The following is a 17,797-nucleotide window of genomic DNA, read 5'->3' as shown; positions in this document are numbered from 1 at the left end:
TGGTGTGGGGGGTGATGTGAGAGGGGTGATGGTGATGGTAATGTGAGAAGGAGGGGGAGTTGATGGTGAGGGGGGGTAGATGGTGAGGGGGAGTTGATGGTGAGGGGGGGTAGATGGTGAGGGGGGGTAGATGGTGAGGGGGGGTAGATGGTGAGGGGGGGTAGATGGTGAGGGGGGGTAGATGGTGAGGGGGGTAGATGGTGAGGGGGGGTAGATGGTGAGGGGGGGTAGATGGTGAGGGGGGGTAGATGGTGAGGGGGGTAGATGGTGAGGGGGGGTTGATGGTGGGGGTGGTGAGGCAGAGGGTGGTGGGGTGGTGAGGCAGAGGGTGGTGGGGTGGTGAGGCTGAGGGTGGTGAGGCTGAGGGTGGTGGGGTATGGTGAGGCTGAGGGTGGTGGGGTGGTGGTGAGAGTGAGGCTGAGGGTGGTGGGGGTGATGTTGAGGGTGGTGGGGGGGTGATGTTGAGGGTGATGCTGGGGGTGGTGGTGAGGCTGAGGGTGGTGGGGTGGTGTGGTGGGGGTGGTGGTGAGGATGAGGGTGGTGGGGGTGAGGCTGAGGAGGGTGGTGAGGCTGAGGGTGGTGGGGGTGATGTTGAGGGTGATGCTGAGGGTGGTGGGGGTGATGCTGGGGGTGGTGCTGAGAGTGGTGGGGGTGATGCTGAGGGTGGTGGGGTGGTGAGGCTGAGGGGGGTGGTGAGGCTGAGGGGGTGGGGGTGATGTTGAGGGTGGGGGGGCGGTGAGGCTGAGGGTGGTGGTGAGGCAGAGGGTGGTGGGGGTGATATTGAGGGTGATGTTGAGGGTGGTGGTGGGGTGAGGCTAAGGGTGGGGGGTGGTGAGGCTGAGGGTGGTGGGGGGTGGTGATGCTGAGGGTGGTGGGGGGGGTAGTGAGGCTGAGGGTGATTGGGGGTGGTGATGCTGAGGGTGGTGTGGGGCTGAGGGTGGTGGGGGGGTAGTGGGGCTGAGGGTGGTGGGGGGGTAGTGAGGCTGAGGGTGGTGGGGGGTAGTGAGGCTGGGGGCAGGGTGAGGCTGAACCTACCTTAATTTCCCTGGTGGTCCAGTGGGCTCCCTGGTGGTCCGGTGGCCACTGCTTCCGGTCTGCAGCTCCGCTGAGCTGCAGACCATGTAATCTCGCGAGTGAATCAGAGCTTTGCCGTGGTAACCCGCGGCAACGCTCTGATTGGCCGGTTCTCGCGAGACACATGGTCTGCAGCTCTGCTCACTGCGGAGCTGCAGACCAGTGTCTGCGGTGGCTGGCCGGGCAGCCAGGAGGGGCCTCGCACCCGGCGGCATACCGGGCAAGCCGCCGGGCCCCCTCCTGGTGTCAGGTCCTCGGTCACTGACCGAGGACCTGACACACTCTGCCCACAGGCGGTTTAGGCGGCCGCGAGGCCCCAGCCAGCGCGAGGCCTTAGGCGGCCGCCTAAACCGCCTAATTAGAGAGCCGCCTCTGATTAGGGGATATTTACTGGTTGTGTGGGGATTTACAGCTAAGATCCAGAATGGACAAGCAGTGGTGGGGGGAGTGTACTCTGGCTAAAGCTATTATGACTATACATATCATTTCTGACACACACCTCGTCACCCATGGGTCCAAACACACTAAGGTTAAGCGTGACGCCCCAGTGAAAGGAAGTTTTGATCCTCATGTGTATATTGATGCCATTGGAGTGCCTAGGGGGGTGCCCAATGAGTTTAAAGCAAGGGATGAAGTTGCCGCAGGGTTTGAATCAATCTTTACCATAGTTACCGCAAACAAGAATTTAAATTGGATAAATTACATTTATTATAATCAACAGCGTTTTGTTAATTACACCAGAGACGCCCTCCAGGGGTTGGCCGAACAGCTGCAGGCCACATCCCAAATGGCTTTTCAGAATAGAATGGCCCTAGATATGATCTTAGCCGAAAAAGGAGGGGTTTGTAAAATTTTGCCCGACACCATGACATGTTGTACCTATATCCCAGAAAACACAGGCCCTAATGGTAAAGTTACATTAGCCATAGAAAAGTTAAATGACCTGTCTGAAGAATTAAAAAGGAATTCTGGGATAAAAGATCCCTGGGAAAGATGGTTTGGTTGGATGACAGGATGGCAAAAGGCTTTAATGCAGATTGGTATGGCTATACTAATTTTTCTTTTTATTTTTGCTCTTCTCTTTTGTTGTATCCTCCCATGTCTGAGAAAATCCCTCATGAAGACTGTTGACCAAGCGGCACCCACTTTCACCCATCTCGAAGTTGATGACCAAGATTTCCAAGACGTCAACTCACCCTGTCTGCCGCTGCAAACAATCCCTTTTGTTGATAAAGTGCAGGAATTCTAGGAAGGGACTAGCTTAGGGACAGCATCTGTCAGTGAATGGTAAAGGCCCCGTGCGGAGAAGTGGTGGGTTAGCTGCCATGGGACACCCATGGGTGTGAAGTGTTCGAGAGCCATACTGACGGATGAGTTAGCCTATTAGGGTCAGCTCTAGGGACAGACTTGCACTTTGCATTAACACCTAGCTAGCGGCCACGGGGTTTCTGTGCCTTTGGGTTAACACGTCTTCTGATACTAACATAATAAAGTTTTATCTCTTAGAATCTAACATTTCATAGGGGGGACTGATGTGGAATTATTAAAAATTATTATTGTACTTGTATTGAATTATCGTACTAACTCCATTTTAACTTTACACTGTGACTTCTTCCTCCATTTTGTCCTCCTAACCTGACTTCTTCCTCCATTTTGTCCTCCTAACCTGACTTCTTCAGTCCTCCATTTTGTCCTCATGACTTAACTTGTTCATTTTAAAACTACCTTACGTGACTGAACTTCTCAACCCAATTAGTATAGTAGACAAAGACTGTGTTTCCTGCAAGGACAAGCACCAGGAGGTGCTGGCTACTCCTTAAACCTTGCCGGTTACTCCTTAGAACTTGTAAGATAATGTAGTTTGAAGGCCACGAGAACACAGTAGTAATGAAATGTTCTATTCATAAGAGACCTTGCACCTGGACATGAAGCCTGATATCATTGACCATGTAAAATGACGTTCAAGACCCCCTTATCCCCACCCGTGTCCAGAATAATCCCACCTCTGATGGGTGGGCACGGGACTAACCTCTTAATTTTTCGAACCAATAGGTAAGACACTAACCCCGACACTTAACAATTAATCCAATTGATGATGTTTATTTGCTGATATTCTAATAATCAATGATGACGCAAAATGCCTCTTAAAAGGGCCTGCGCGCCCGCTTTTACTCCACTTGCCAATAAACTTTCTCGAAGTTATTTTGACCTGAACCTTGTGTGTCAGACTTAATTACTTCAGCGTATATACGCAATTTAATTTTATTGATTTGGACAGGAACAGATAGACATTTGAACATTTTGGTTTACTTTCAAAAAGTACCATAACAATGTCTCTGTATGTTTGTATGTAACTGGATGTATGTTTGTCTCTGAATGTCTGTGCATATGTCTCTGTATTCATGTATGTAACTGTATGCCTTTATGTCTCTGTATGTCTGTATGTATGTGTCTGTATGTCTTTGTATGCATGTTTCTGTGTGCCTGTCTGTATGTATGTATCTGTATGCCTCTGTATGTATGTATGTATGTGTCTGTATGCCTGTATGTCTTGTACATATGTTTCTGTATGTCTCTGTATGCATGTATGTAACTGGATGTATGTTTGTCTCTGAATGTCTGTATATATGTATCTGTATGCATGTATGTAACTGTATGCCTTTATGTCTCTGTATGTACGTATGTGTGTGTGTGTGTGTGTGTGTGTCTCTGTATGCCTGTATGTCTTTGTATGCATGTTTCTGTATGTATGCATGTATGTGTCTGTATGACGGTATGCCTCTGTATGTATGTATGTGTCTGTATGACGGTATGCCTCTGTATGTATGTATGTGTCTGTATGCCTATATGTCTCTGTATGCCTGTATATATGTATGTGTCTGTATGAAGTTATGTCTCTATATGCATGCATGTATCTGTATGTGTGTATGTCTTTGTATGCCTGTATGTATGTATGTATGTTTCTTTATGCCTGTATGTCTGTATGTATGTGCCTGAATGTCTTTGTATGTATGTTTCTGTATGCCTGTCTGTATGTATGTGTCTGTATGACAGTATGCCTCTGTATGCATGTATGTCTTTATATGCCTGCATGTCTCTGTATGCATGTATGTCTCTGCTTGTATGTCTCTGACTGTATGTGTCTGTATGATTATTTCTGTCTTTGTATGACAGTGTACCTGTATGACTTTGACTGTGTGACTGAAAAATGATGCATGTGTGCCTGTGTCTTGGGAGGAAAGACACACAGGTGAAGATGCATTTTTTTTTTTAAATGAGGGTTGGGGGCGCCAAAATGCATCTTCGCCTGTGTAACTAAAAATCCTAGCACCGGCCCTGATTACAGTGTCTATATTTTGACATGTGCCAATTTCCATTCAACCAGAAATAGAATATGAGCAGAATTTGGATGAGATTATAGGAACATTGCTCATGTGAAGTCATGCATGCATTTTAAATGTGTGCCTTTTTTCTTCAGATAGCTCACTGTAGTGGGTATGGTGCCTGGAGTGTTCCTTTAACTAATTTAAGTTGATTTAGTAACATAACATTTGAGTTGGTTTGTGTGATTTCATATTTTTCCATGGTAGAATTCAAATTTTTTTTAATGGAAATCACAGAGAAAAAGGCTCATATTAATCTGCCATTCCCTAATATAAACCAACTGCTGAAATTACAAAACTTCATTAAAAGCAACTAATGTGAAAGGCAATAACTGGCACCTTTTTTATACAATGTATAAATAATGCGTAATTAAAAATAATAATGGGAAAGAAATGTCCACACATTACATCACACACATTTGTGCTGCTCTTTTATACATTAAAAACGAAAAATGTTTCACACCCCCTAAAAAACCAAAAAAACATATTTTAGTGCAAATAATGGATTAAAACTTGCAAATAGGTAAAGTACCAGAAAAATACATTAAAAGTCAACATGACACTTCTTAGATGCATAATAGCTCACCATCTATGCTGTTTATAAATGTTTTAGATGGCAGGGCCACAGTAAAATAATTGCAGCCCTGCAGAGAGCATACTCTTACAAGTCCCACTAATTAAAGTGATAGTGTCATACAATTACAGAAGATGATTTAGTATTTCCCCCTTATGGTAGGTTTCAGCTGTCTTCATTCCTAACAATAACCTAATGCAACCCCAAGATTAGTTGAAAATAATAATAATTTAAAAAATATATATATTAGTTTTCCTGTATTAAAGCGTGCCTCTAGCAGGACTGTTCTTTTAATTGCATTGGGATCAGGGAGCAAAGGATTAGGTATCGGGGGTGCGGCTAAACCAGGAGCAGATGACCATATTTACATAAATATCACCTCCCTCGCTTCAGACGTGATCATTCATCGACATCACTGCCAGGGTTTGAGGGAGGGGAGAAAAGTTAGCCGAACTTAGAAAGTTGGTGTAAGGGCTCAGGGGTGCCTGGCAGTGACTGCTGCCTTACAACACGATGGATGCATTAAAGTCTGCAGGAAGGGCGATCATCAGGAGCCCTAGCCTAGCCAAGCAGTCCTGGGGATCGGGCAAACACAAGAGTAAGTCAGGGCGAGTAACAGAGTTGGGGATTTAAAGGGAAGGGCGGGGGGCAGTATGGGGGGGTGAGTAATGCTGCCAGAGGGAGTGGGTTACTTTGCCTTATTGAACACATTCCTGTAATGTTTACTCTGCGTGTGCGCATGGGTGCTAACAAGCCCTTTCTCTCTCTCTCTCTCCCCCCCCCCCCCCAAAAAAAAACTCTAATTGCTGTGAACTGGATTGGTTAACTGTTTGATTGCTGCGGTGCAGAGTTAAAATGTCTTGTGTGTTTTCTGGTAGCCACTGGGCTCAGTAAACATGTATTTATTATTCCCATCAGGGATCGATGACCTGGTGTGTGCCACAGTTGTAAATAACGCACTCTCTACATTCACTGCAAATTGATGACCAGTTTGTAAAATGTAATGACCTCCTTAGAAGTGTTCGTAAAAAGATAATGAACTTGATTATTTTAATCCAAGTCGCCACACTCCGTATGTAAAAGTTGGTGTGTTGGTTTTAATGTTGAAAAGCGCTTACTGGGTCTCTAGTATTTGTTGTACATGACACTGCATCCTCTGAGAGGCAGAGGGAGAGGTTCTGGAATGATTTTGGTATGTGTAGATCAAATGACAAAGGCTGTTGACAAATGTCAGTTAATAGAAACACTGCATTTCTATTGGTGGTCGCCTGATTGGTTAATGTGTTTTAATGTTCACTGAGACTGTGTTAATGATTTAAATGGCTGTAAGCTATGTATAAAATCATGGCGTAAGTGTACTCCTATAAATCGATGTGCCTATTGTTTGAGAGGTAAAAAAATGTAAATGGTACGCTGTTATGGCTTCCTGTTTCATTTGGTGTTACCTGATGAGATGCATCAGTAGTTTAAAGTGAGTAATAAAACTTTCAGACATCAGGGGGTAACTGTAAACTTTGTTCCGAAAAGTGAGGCTTCTTTTCAGCCCTTATCTTGATTGTTGGTGTTTCGTTTTATAGTGAACTTGTCTCTTCAGAAGACTACAGCATTTTGAATGGCAGAAAGTTAAATAGAACGTGGTGGTGGACTGACAGGCTGTTAAATCATCGCATAAAGTTGAAAGCAACTGGTAGGACAAAATACAGATCTAACCTACTCAGTGACACTTTGACTATTTTCATCCATGCTATAAACTTTTTTTTTTTTTTTTTTTCTGCTAATGACCAGACTTTGCAGCTTCTGAGGGGGTCTCTCACCAAATTTAATAAGTGGGTTAACCCATATTCTAAGGTCTTGGCATGCTCCATTAACATGCACAGCCATGTGTTGACTTTCTCTTAAGTCAGTGCAGAATATTTTCAAGTGTTAACTATTCAATGTCATGGTGCAACATTACCACATTGCACTACTTATTGTGACATGAGGTGCCTGAAGTACCTGAGAAGTTCCCAGCTGTATGGTCCCTTTTGAGAAACAGGTCTCCACATGCACCTTTCGATTAATGAGTTTTGTAAACAATCTCTTTCCTGCAAGCTGACATATAACACTGCATAAAAAGTTCAACTTCTGGAATAAAAGGGAATCATGACGGAATATATCCATCATCTGTCCTTAAGGGGTTAACTCAACCTGGCCAATTCAGATAGATGTATCTGTCTTGTTGAAGGGCACTAAAGGCTTCATAACCAATACAGCAGGTTGTTCTTTAGTCTATCAAAGCAGGATTGGAGACAGACCAAAGTCAAGATGAAACCATTGATTTAAATGATGTGCTTTTTCTTTCTTTTGTGTGTTATGTATAACCCAAACTGTGTTCTTTACATTCAACATCAATGTGAATTGTAAGTGACTAGGAGAGAATTTTGTATTTACCATCAAAACTAAAATCTGCCTGAATATTGTCTAACTGTGCAACATTTAAATCTACCCAGTAATTTAGAACCCAAAATACACCATATAAATCCTACATAGCACTCGTAATTAAGTTTTCTGGTGTGTATATATAAACTTATGCCTTGGCACCAAACGCTGCTGACTGCCTCCACCCCAACAATAGCCAAGATTGTAATTGGGGCACTGATCTAATTGTTCACGTAATAACTCTTAATGTTTCCCTGTGAAGAGTAATTCTGATAAGCGCCCAGTGCAATTATCAAACGTGTGGACATCCAAAGCGGTTTCTGATCCCAGTGAGTCTCTTCTTAAAACTGCTGAAATTAAATCAGATTTCTGCAAAATTGTACCATGCTCTAATGTATGAATATCTACATACAGGTCCTTTTTTGTTTATGCATTGCAGCATCCCACAGCTATATCTATTATGTGAGTAGATTAAAGGGTCTTTGTTCTACTAGGTCTCAGCTGAAACTGAATCTTTATTTACTATGAACAATTGACATTTGTTGCATGCACACAAAAATCTGACATTTGTTGTCTTCATTGTGTTCGTTTATTCAGGGATGGTTTTTTTGTGCACCTTGCTATGCTTATGTCCCAGTATTGAAAGGGAGGCATCTATAATTTGTGTGAACACTTCTCTCGGATAATGTGGCAGGGCTATTTGTTAGCCCGTTCACAGGTCTCAGAAGCACTTAAAGTGGAACTGTCACATGTAGAAAAGTGACAGTTCTTTGTTCCCTCAACACCGTAGTAAAGCTCTTGCAGCATTTACTGGGATTAAATAAAGCAGCAGAGGAAATTTTATTTTGCAAACAAATTTGGGGGTTTTGAAATTCTCATGTTGCGTTGGTCATCAAGGAAGAAATTCCATATGAGTGAGCTCAGTGCTGTGTGCACTGTGGGTTAACGAACTTGCATACTTTGCAGTGTTCATGGCATATAAGCTAGAATAGACTTGACCGTTCTTTACTTAATTCATACATAAAACTGTAGAAGCACATAATTTTTATTATATTTATACCCTTTTTTTTTTTTTTGGTTTGTTTTTTGTATCAAAAAAGCACTTCTATGATGAGCCAGTGCCATTGGGGTTACATTTGGTCTGTGTAATTAACTTCAACTCTCAAGGAACTAAAACAATTACAAATCTGTGCTCAATCAGTCACCACTACAATGGTTGTTTTAAATATTTTTTTTTTTGTGCACTGTCTTTAAGATTTAATTTCTTTAAAGTTCAGCCAAGTATATAAATACAAAGTGCATTAACCAACTGCAAATACATGTCTACACTTCCAATATGTGTGCTGTAAATTCACTCCATTTAACATGCCATGAAACAGGAAAAAATGTAATACTGCAAGTTGGATTTCTAGGTGAGTATGTGTGTAAAACTACTCCCAAGCATGGTGCAGTAATATGCAATAAAAACAAAACGGTTGTGTTCAAAGCTGGTTTGTCACCTTAAGCTAAAGAAAAACACTTGCCTCTTTAAAGCATGGGTAATCAAAACATCTTTACGTCTCAAGGTATAGATATATATACTGGTTTTTTTTTCATTTTTAAATGTAATTTTACTTTTATAAAAGTTGGTCTACTGCCTCCTATCCTTAGACCATCCACTGGTTCAAGAGGGTTTTACCACACTATGGTAAACTACTTATAAACTTCGAGCCAGTTCAGTATAGGCTCCCAAAGATGGTGAGCAAACCTGTGTTTTTTTTTTTTTATTTATTTATTTTTTTCCCCACAATTTGCTCTGCTTCCCTTGTGTCTTCTATATAATCTGAGGTGTTCTGCATTGAAGAAGGTTGCACTACTGACCTTAAAGGCACAGGGGCCTACACATTTTAGAGCCTGTCGGCTTAAAAAGGCTCTTTAAAACGGGAGTGTATTGGAAGCATTATATCTATACTTTAGAGTTACAATATTACTCTCCTCTTTATATTCACTCATCACTGTTCAAAAGTAGTTTGTCACCTAAACAGTTGATTTGTGGGTTTATTAAATTTTTTGGTAGTACCCATAGTTTAAGTGGTGGAATATATCAGTGCTTGTAATCTTGCTGCTAGAACTTCTCTGGAACCAGAGTCTCTTCTTTTGTGGCAGAACGGTAGATATAATAGGTAGTGCCTGTGGTAGAGGACACAGAGAGAGGACACAGATATAGTGTAGTATGTTAATATATCTGTCGGAGAGGACACAGATATAGTGTAGTATGTTAAATTGCTGATAGTGGTAAATAAAGAAATTTGCACTTAAATTTTTCTGGCGCTTGTATTCAGCTCCAGATATGCGCCTGGGCGGTACAATCCCAGTCTATGGATATGATGATGGTCCTGGTACGCTCTAGGAGGCGTCTTCAAGGTAAGGGTGTACTTGTGCCAAAACAGGTATCGGAGGAGGAGGAGAAAAAAAACTCAATATAGTGCTCTCTATGGTCTGGAATAAAACTAGGATAAAGAGGTATACTCACAAGCGGGGACAAAAGGAATATTGCTCAGTATAGGAAGCGTAGGTGGAATAATCCCCACCAAGGATATCACTTGCGAGTCCTCCAGTTCTTGATGCTAAAAATCATGATGTTTAAAAGGATAGGCTGGGAGGCTCCAAAATAGCTTTAATTCGCTATCTTTATTGGAAACAAAATAAAACGCATTTCATCTGTTAGCATGTTTTTTTTCAAAGTGTTACCGCATGCAGGTCCTATCCTGTTTAAGTAGCATTGCAATTACTGACATCATTCTAATTAGTGACATCATAGATCATGTGACCAAACATTCAGGTAAAATTTAATAGAAATTAAAATAAAAACATGAGATTAAATATGTACTTAGAATCTTAATAGTATAACAATAAAATAGACTTTTTGTTTTTTTTTTGTCAAATAAAAGTTAAAAAGAATTGGATAGCTTTAAGAGGGGACACAAAGATAGCTGCCACCAGGGGGCGGAGCCTGGCCAGGGAGCCGAGAGGAAGCAAATCTCCTCCGCTCTCTCAACCTGAAGCGTATAGAGCGGATTTCACTGACCAAAAGAAGTCTTACGACACACAAACGTCACCAACAGAAAGGTGACCGCCAGAGGCACAAGTGAATACCATCCGCGACACACAGCGAGTAATATTTCCCTGAGATGAGGATGAGCAGTGGTGTATCCTGGTTTTGTGCTGCCCTAGGCAGGACAAAACTCAGGCGCCCTGCCTTCTAAATGCACACTCACGCACACACTCGCATTAACTTTTTTTTTTTTTTTTTTTTTTTTAAATAACCCTCCCCAGCCTCCTTACGTTTGGGAATCAGATACATGCCGATTGAGAGGTATGACTGTTTTAGTGTTTTTGGTCGATAAGATTCTGTAATTAGGACATCATAATTGTCAGCACCAGGCCCACAGGGCTCTTAATCTGGCCCTGACTATAGGCACTCGAACCACTTCAGCGTATTGAAGTGGTCTGGGTACAGTATCCCTCTTTACATAGCTGCTCTAAGCCACTTGAGGCACATCCTGATTCCATACGGACCTTTGGTCCGGTATCTGACACTGGACGGCCTCACGCTCTGCATGAGTACATCCAGTGAAGTTTTTCGCTATAGAAAAGCATTAATTTAATGCTTTCTATGGGGAGATCTAATGCGCTGTCCGTTGGTGCTGGGATCAGATAAGTAAAGGTGTTTGTGTGTTTTTTTTTTTTTTGTCAATCTTTATTTTATTTGTGCATATAGAGAACAAACACGTTTGCACTGCCACGACAGCTGGTGCAGACAATTATGCAGTCATAGTTTAACATTGGTTGGCATTTAGAAACTTTGCACTTTTTTTTTTTTTTTTTTTTTTTGAGAATCAGAATATGGAACAAGTTGAATATTAAACAATAAGTATAACCAGGCTGATAAATGTTCCGCTCATAAGTGTTAAAGAGAACTTATGTGGAGTCAAAGGGTAAGTTGTGTGTTAGAGTAGTAAACATGCCTAAGCAAGTCATGTCAGTAAGCACAGCGTATACATATTGATTAGTCTGACAATAACATCCACATAGGAGAAGACTTGGAGAAGACATGCTGATCTAGGATTGTCCTGTAGCTTAGTAGTCGCTAGGTGCTAGTCATAAGGTTAAGGCACGGTTTGATTTTTTTTATATTATTTAGACATTGTCATACATGCTAGGTTCAGCTGTAGCGTATAAGTATGTATATTAACATATTGCTTAAACTACACTTGTTTATACACCATTAATGAGGAGTAAGCGTGTTAGCTGGGGACACAGGTCTACACTGTAAGTCCAACCGAAAAGCTGGGCCTAGAAAAACATGCTGGTCTGTAGTGTCATATCTATGTACATACTTTGAAAAATTAGTGCCTTGGGTCATCAGAGTAATATTATTTGTGATAAGACATAAACAGTAAGTGCTCATCAAAGCTGGATCAGAACAGTTATGTCCTTACAACAATTTGCCTGCTATATTGTCCACCAAGAGTCCATAGCTGTGGGTGGCATGTGGTGGGGTTGCGGGCTTACAGGCCATCTATCAGCCAATACCCCTGCTGGAAAGTCTGAGCCATGTGCCGGACGGGTCAGCGAGAGGCCGGTGAGCCGCTGGTTCAAGGAAGGAGTGCTCCAGCCCCAGGCCGGAATGAAGGCCAGCACCTGTTGTCCACGGACTCGTGCTCTCATAGTCGAGGCCGGGTCTACCCTCTGTCGGGCGCCGTGGGGAGCTCGGATGTTCTGCCGTCGCCTGCGACGGTCGGACTTCTGGCGGTGTGGTCGGTGCCGTGGAGGTGTCCTCCGGGAGGCCCTCAGCCCGGGAAGGATTGTAGGGCGGTCTGCGACTTTCGCCTTGCGTGGTTTGCCCGTTACGGGTCCATGCCAGCTCCGCACCTTGTCCCTCCTTACTGTGCCCACCGGGTCGGGTGGTTCCCATCTACAGCGTAGCATCAGTCGCTCCCAGAGCCTTTGGAAGAGCCTGTCTAGCCTCTCAGCGTACTGTTCCGCCGTGTAGTAACTCTGGCTGCTTGGTTGGGCTGGCGCGGGCTTCTGCCGTTGAGTTGCGGCCGCCATCTTGAGTGGCCCACTGCCCGCGTTGCTTGAGCTGCGGAGTTTAGCCGGGGCTTGTGATGTTGCTTGCCCTGGTTTGGTGGAGACCGGGATGACCCCATCGGTCCAAAGGGGGGGGGGGGGGGGGGGTCGAGGTCGTAGCGTAATATGGTCCCAGGAGAGCGGCCGTGGTCCATTAGTCTCAGTGAGTGGTAGGCCTTGCTGCTATGCTCCGGTTTCTGTGGTCGGAGCTGCATGCTTCGCGTACCGTTAGGTGCCGCTTCTGGTGCTGGTTATCCCCCTCAGGCTGGTATGCAGTTCTAGTCTCGGTAGGTCGCCGTGAGGGCTCAGATTATGCCCCTTGCCACCGCAGCATGTGCGTCCGGCCGTCTTGGCGGTCAGGCCCCGCCCCCGTGTGATTTTTTTTTTATTTTATTTTTTTTTTATTTTTATTTTTTTTTTAACACCCATTTATTGACCCGGGTTGCGAGGGGAGGAGAAGGGAGCTATAGTGTCAGGAATACAGCTTTGTATTCCTGGTACTTGTAGTATCCCTTAAGTGTGATACTGCTTTAATTTTTAAATTACTTACTGGCATATTTAATCATGATGTGGGGCAGCATTAAATTGCAACAGTTCTTTAATGCTAGACAAACATTCTCAAACTAAACTTTATCACAACCTAATGGCAAAGCTGTACAAATTGGTAAAATTATGCAGAGGCACAATGAAGCGATTACTCTTCACTTGCAATAAATGTTTGTGTATATATTTTTTTCGGTCCCTTAAAGCACCATAAAATAGCTTTTGCTTATAAGTGCAGACCTAGTATTTTTGTGACACCATTTAAAGCATAAAGGATATTTTGATTTGTGTGGTGAGGTTTGTCTCACAATGGATATTAACAGCTGAGGGCAGTGACAAAATTTGCTGGAAATGGCTACTCTGGCTTCACTCTCATAACATTTCACTTACTACTTTGCTTTGTTAGTTTTATCCTGTAAGTATTTGTTTGCATATGTAGGTAATGTCTCACTGTAGCTTTCAGTAGACTGTGTCCCTAAAATAATAAACAAAACAAAAAAACTTGCACATTCTAGTTTCTCCAAAAATATCTACAGGTTTTTTTTATTGTAAATCTGGTATTAAGGAAAATGTCATTGCTATCTGTTCAAGGCTTGACCCTTTTGGTCTGTCATGGCCTCCAGAGCCTTTACAAGGGTACTGGTCTTTCCAATCTAGCTGTTGGCATATTACATGGGACACCAAATTTGGTTCCCTCAGTCATTTGATTTAGAAAAAGAAATGGCTTCTACCAACAGAAAAGCAAACTGAATAAGATATGTCTAAAACCGTGGTAGGGTGAAGGTAGCAACACAAGCTTTAGGACTTAAGTCATTCTAGTAGCCGTGTGACCAAACTACAGAATGAGGATGCTGTGCAGGGAATATATTCTGGCATCAGATTCCCCGATTATCCTTTGACCGGAAACTAGTTGAAAACCACTACTTAAAGGAACATTATAGGGTCAGGAACACAAACCTGTATTCATGACTTCTTGACCCTATAGTGTGATAAAACCATAATTTAGATGGTTGAATTGCATATTGCACTGTTGTGTTTTTTTTTGTATTCTTTTTTTTTTAACTCCGATGGAAGTTACAATTACTGCTGAATATTAACAAAAAATTGACAATGTCTTAACACTTTAATGGTGTCACTGACACTTTAAAAGTTTGAATGTTTACTGGCATTCATTAAATGTGTATATACCCTTCTTGTGTGCTACACTAAATGCACTTTAATGGCAATTTTATGCACAAGCACTACCGCGAAAAAATAAATTTGTGATACTCAAGTCTTTATTTGAAGTGCTACAGAATCTTTGAGTTGATAGACTAGACTAAAGAATGCAAATTCACACACTTTGCCTTAGACTAAATCTCCTTTCTTCCAGTTTAAGGAAAGGGGTTTTCTACTGTAAGAACAATAAGGATGTAAAATTCTCTACTTGAATAGGTGGTTTTATCAGTCTATACAGAGTTTTAAACTGTAACTGGATGAATTCTAGCAAAAGTGTAATATTTAGGGATATAATTTTAATGTGGGGTAATGGCTTCTTGATTAAAGTGTGTGCGTGTGTGGCCTATATAACTCCTGTCACCTTAACAGCTTGAGCATATTGAAGTTATGGGGGCAGGTGTCCAGTATGGATTTACAAAGGTTGTATATGGCATACACTCCACTAGATGGCAGTACTATTGTCCAGACTCTAGGCTAGGGGTAGGCAACCTACGGCACGTGTGCCATGCACGGCACTTGAGATGTCTTTCCACGGCACTCAAGGCTGCTAGAGCCAAACGGGTAAAGGGCAATTGTTACAGGAACACTAGTTCGAAGTATGTGCCTTTCAATTACTTGGGATCAGCATTGCAATAGTTGATCCGGCACTTCAAATAACGCTGAAGTGCCGGCACCGTCGAAATCCCTGAGGTAGTCGAAGCGGCCGCCATTACAATCGAACACGTGGCGGCGGCCATTTTAATGCAGTCGAATGCGGTCATCGGTAACCAGTGTCTTCTTCGACACGAGCCGAAGTACGTTCGAATAGTCCAACCCCGGCTTCGGATGGAACTTTACCGATTTTCCGACCGAACATCAACCGACCACACAGCCTGACTCTGTGGAACTGGTTCTGGACTTGCAAACAGGCGTGCGGTCGGTCCAAAAAGGACTTTTTAATATCTTTTGAACTACTGGACGGATTCACACGAAATTTGAGTATGTTGTTCCCCACTGTATGTTGTTCACAAAAATACAAGTTTTATTAATGTGCTAGGTAAAATAAGAAAGTTATAAAAGTGTATAAAAATGTATAAGTTTTAGCTTGGAGATAATTGAGTAGATACAGTAGGAAATTCAATTATCTCCCAAGCAGAGGGGAGGGCATCAGGGGGCTGTACTATGCTGTTATTGGTTATTTTATACCTCCCCCTGGGAGGGGTCTGCGTGTACCTGACTGTAATAAAAAGCAGGCTGGGTGTTCCAGACCTCAGTTCTTACTTGACCCTCAAATCGCTGCTTTGACTCGTTTTGTGGGCAGAAAGGTATCCTAGCTATGCTATAGCTAGTGGGATGATTCTACACTTACAGGACTCATATGGAATACTATGGAAATCGGCTTCCCCTCTCTTCAGCAGCTAGGAATCCAGACGTCCAAACGGTCCAACTCTCAGCAAGCCTAAGGGTAACCGTAACAGCAATCCTCAATTTATGCATTGCAGCACATAGCGGAAGTGATCTCAGATCACTTCATTCCAGCACTTGTGAATGGGAATCCACACTCTAGTAGAGCAGCCCACAGCAGCTCCAGTTCTTGACCTGTACCTGGTCAGCTTAGTCCCCACTGGAACCCAGGAAAGCCACCCACACTGTGTAGATATACACAGAAAGGCAGAATAACCCTCCCCTCATACAAATAATACGAACACCACTGACAATCCACATACATGCACACAATGCCACATGCAGCCTCTCACATGCAATAACTCAAACAGCCCCTCACATACACACAACCAAACACACAATGTGACATATCCATCCACACACACAATACCACACACAGCCCCTCACATACACACAATGTGACATATCCATCCACACACCATTCTACAAGCAGCCCCCATACACAGCCCACATTCATAGGTATCATACACGATATCACAAACTACTCATGTACATATACAATATAATATCTTATAAACGCACAAATACAATACAAAGCAACTGCAGTATAAATAACAAGCAAAATACGGCAACATGCACACATCAATAAAAATGTATTTTTTTTTAAAAAGACCGTCCCGCTATGGGCCATCACAATCCTATTTCGGCAGTGCTACTAAAAGGTTGCCTACCCCTGCTCTAGGCTGTTCCTACACTGCTGCCATGGGCACTAAATGTCCTAGAGCTGTATAGTACACAATGGGCAACTTACTGAAGCTACTCAAAACTGGCTCGTTCTCTGAACTACCAACATCTCTCCCCCAACACTCACTTTGTCACCACCCTAAATGAACACTTTTGCAGAAGTGGCAGAATGTGACAGAAAGCATTGTGAAATGCTGAGGTAAATGGTAGGAAACGGAACTGTTCTACAGGGTAGGATTCGGTTTGCTGTGAGAGGCCATGAGCGAAAAATGCTGGGTCACTGTTTCTTCAGCGCTCAAATTATTTCATCTCGTGGCAAAGGAAAACAATACACCTACTCATGCCTGCCTCTCAACTGACTGTTCAGTGATCTATTACCTGTCTGATAAATATCTTGCAAATTGGTCTACAGGCACACTTTGCCAATATAAACTTTTACTGTATGGTAGTGGAAGATACAAATTAAAACTTGTCTTTTATTTGGAGTACTGACAAAATGTTAATATGCATCTTTAATGGGTTGGAGGTCTGTTTCTTAAAACCTATTCTTTGAAACTTCTTTTTGTTAGAACTACCAGAAAATTGGACCGATACCAGAGAAACCTTGTTAGAAGGAATGCTATTTCATCTCAAATATCTGGGCATGACTCTAGTTGAACAACCTAAAGGAGAAGAATTATGTGCAGCTGCAGTAAAAAGGATAGTTGCAACAGTAAGTGTGTGTGTACATTTTTGTAAAACCTTAGGTTTTTTTTTTGTTTGTATAGGCAACCTTCGGCACTCCAGATGTTTTGGACTACACCTCCCATGATGCTTTTCCAGCATTATGGGTAATGTAGTCCATAACAACTGGAGTGCCGAAGGTTGCCTATCCCTGGCCTACATGTAGCTCCTAGCTGCTGGGATACACTTTTCCTACATCCTTACTAATTGATTCACTGATGGTGAGTCCCAGGTAAAGGATAGTCCACAACAAATCTTGCACAACTTTATCTGTATTCAACCAGAAGTGTCAGACTTTATCTGCAGCCATCTAAAGAGTAGCATTGTTATATGAACTCGAACCTGCTGACCCTGTCAAAATAGAAATGCAATGTTATCTACATGTTGACTGTCCACAGTGGAGAAGCTGTAAATGCAAAATGTTGGAGACTTCACTTAACCCCTTCAGGACGGAGTCAATAGTGCACGTTCTGATCAAAACAAAACGTAAACAAAAACTGGAATTTGCGCTATATGTCTGTTCACCCGTAGTTCCCCTCTCATATTATATGCACCCACACTTATTATATATAATTTTGTTCAGGAGAAACAGGGCTTTAATCTATCATTAACTATTCATATATGG

The 17,797-nt window shown here is 42.7% G+C and overlaps 1 protein-coding gene across 2 annotated transcripts in view; it reads left to right on the top strand.

The window, feature by feature from the left end:
* The first annotated feature begins 5,431 nt into the window (after positions 1–5,431).
* The window catches only part of LDLRAP1 (low density lipoprotein receptor adaptor protein 1), a 32,131-nt gene continuing 19,765 nt past the window's right edge, over positions 5,432–17,797 (top strand). For both annotated transcript variants that reach the window (XM_063444557.1, XM_063444556.1), the window contains exons 1-2: positions 5,432–5,629; positions 17,019–17,161. In XM_063444557.1, coding sequence (XP_063300627.1) covers positions 5,545–5,629; positions 17,019–17,161 — 228 coding nt within the window. In that variant the 5' untranslated portion in view covers positions 5,432–5,544. The remainder of the gene's footprint in view (positions 5,630–17,018; positions 17,162–17,797) is intronic.

This window comes from Pelobates fuscus, chromosome 1 (assembly GCF_036172605.1).
Source record: "Pelobates fuscus isolate aPelFus1 chromosome 1, aPelFus1.pri, whole genome shotgun sequence".
NCBI lineage: Eukaryota > Metazoa > Chordata > Amphibia > Anura > Pelobatidae > Pelobates > Pelobates fuscus.
Note: the sequence above shows the minus strand (reverse complement) of the source record. Positions and strands in the feature narration are given on the sequence as shown.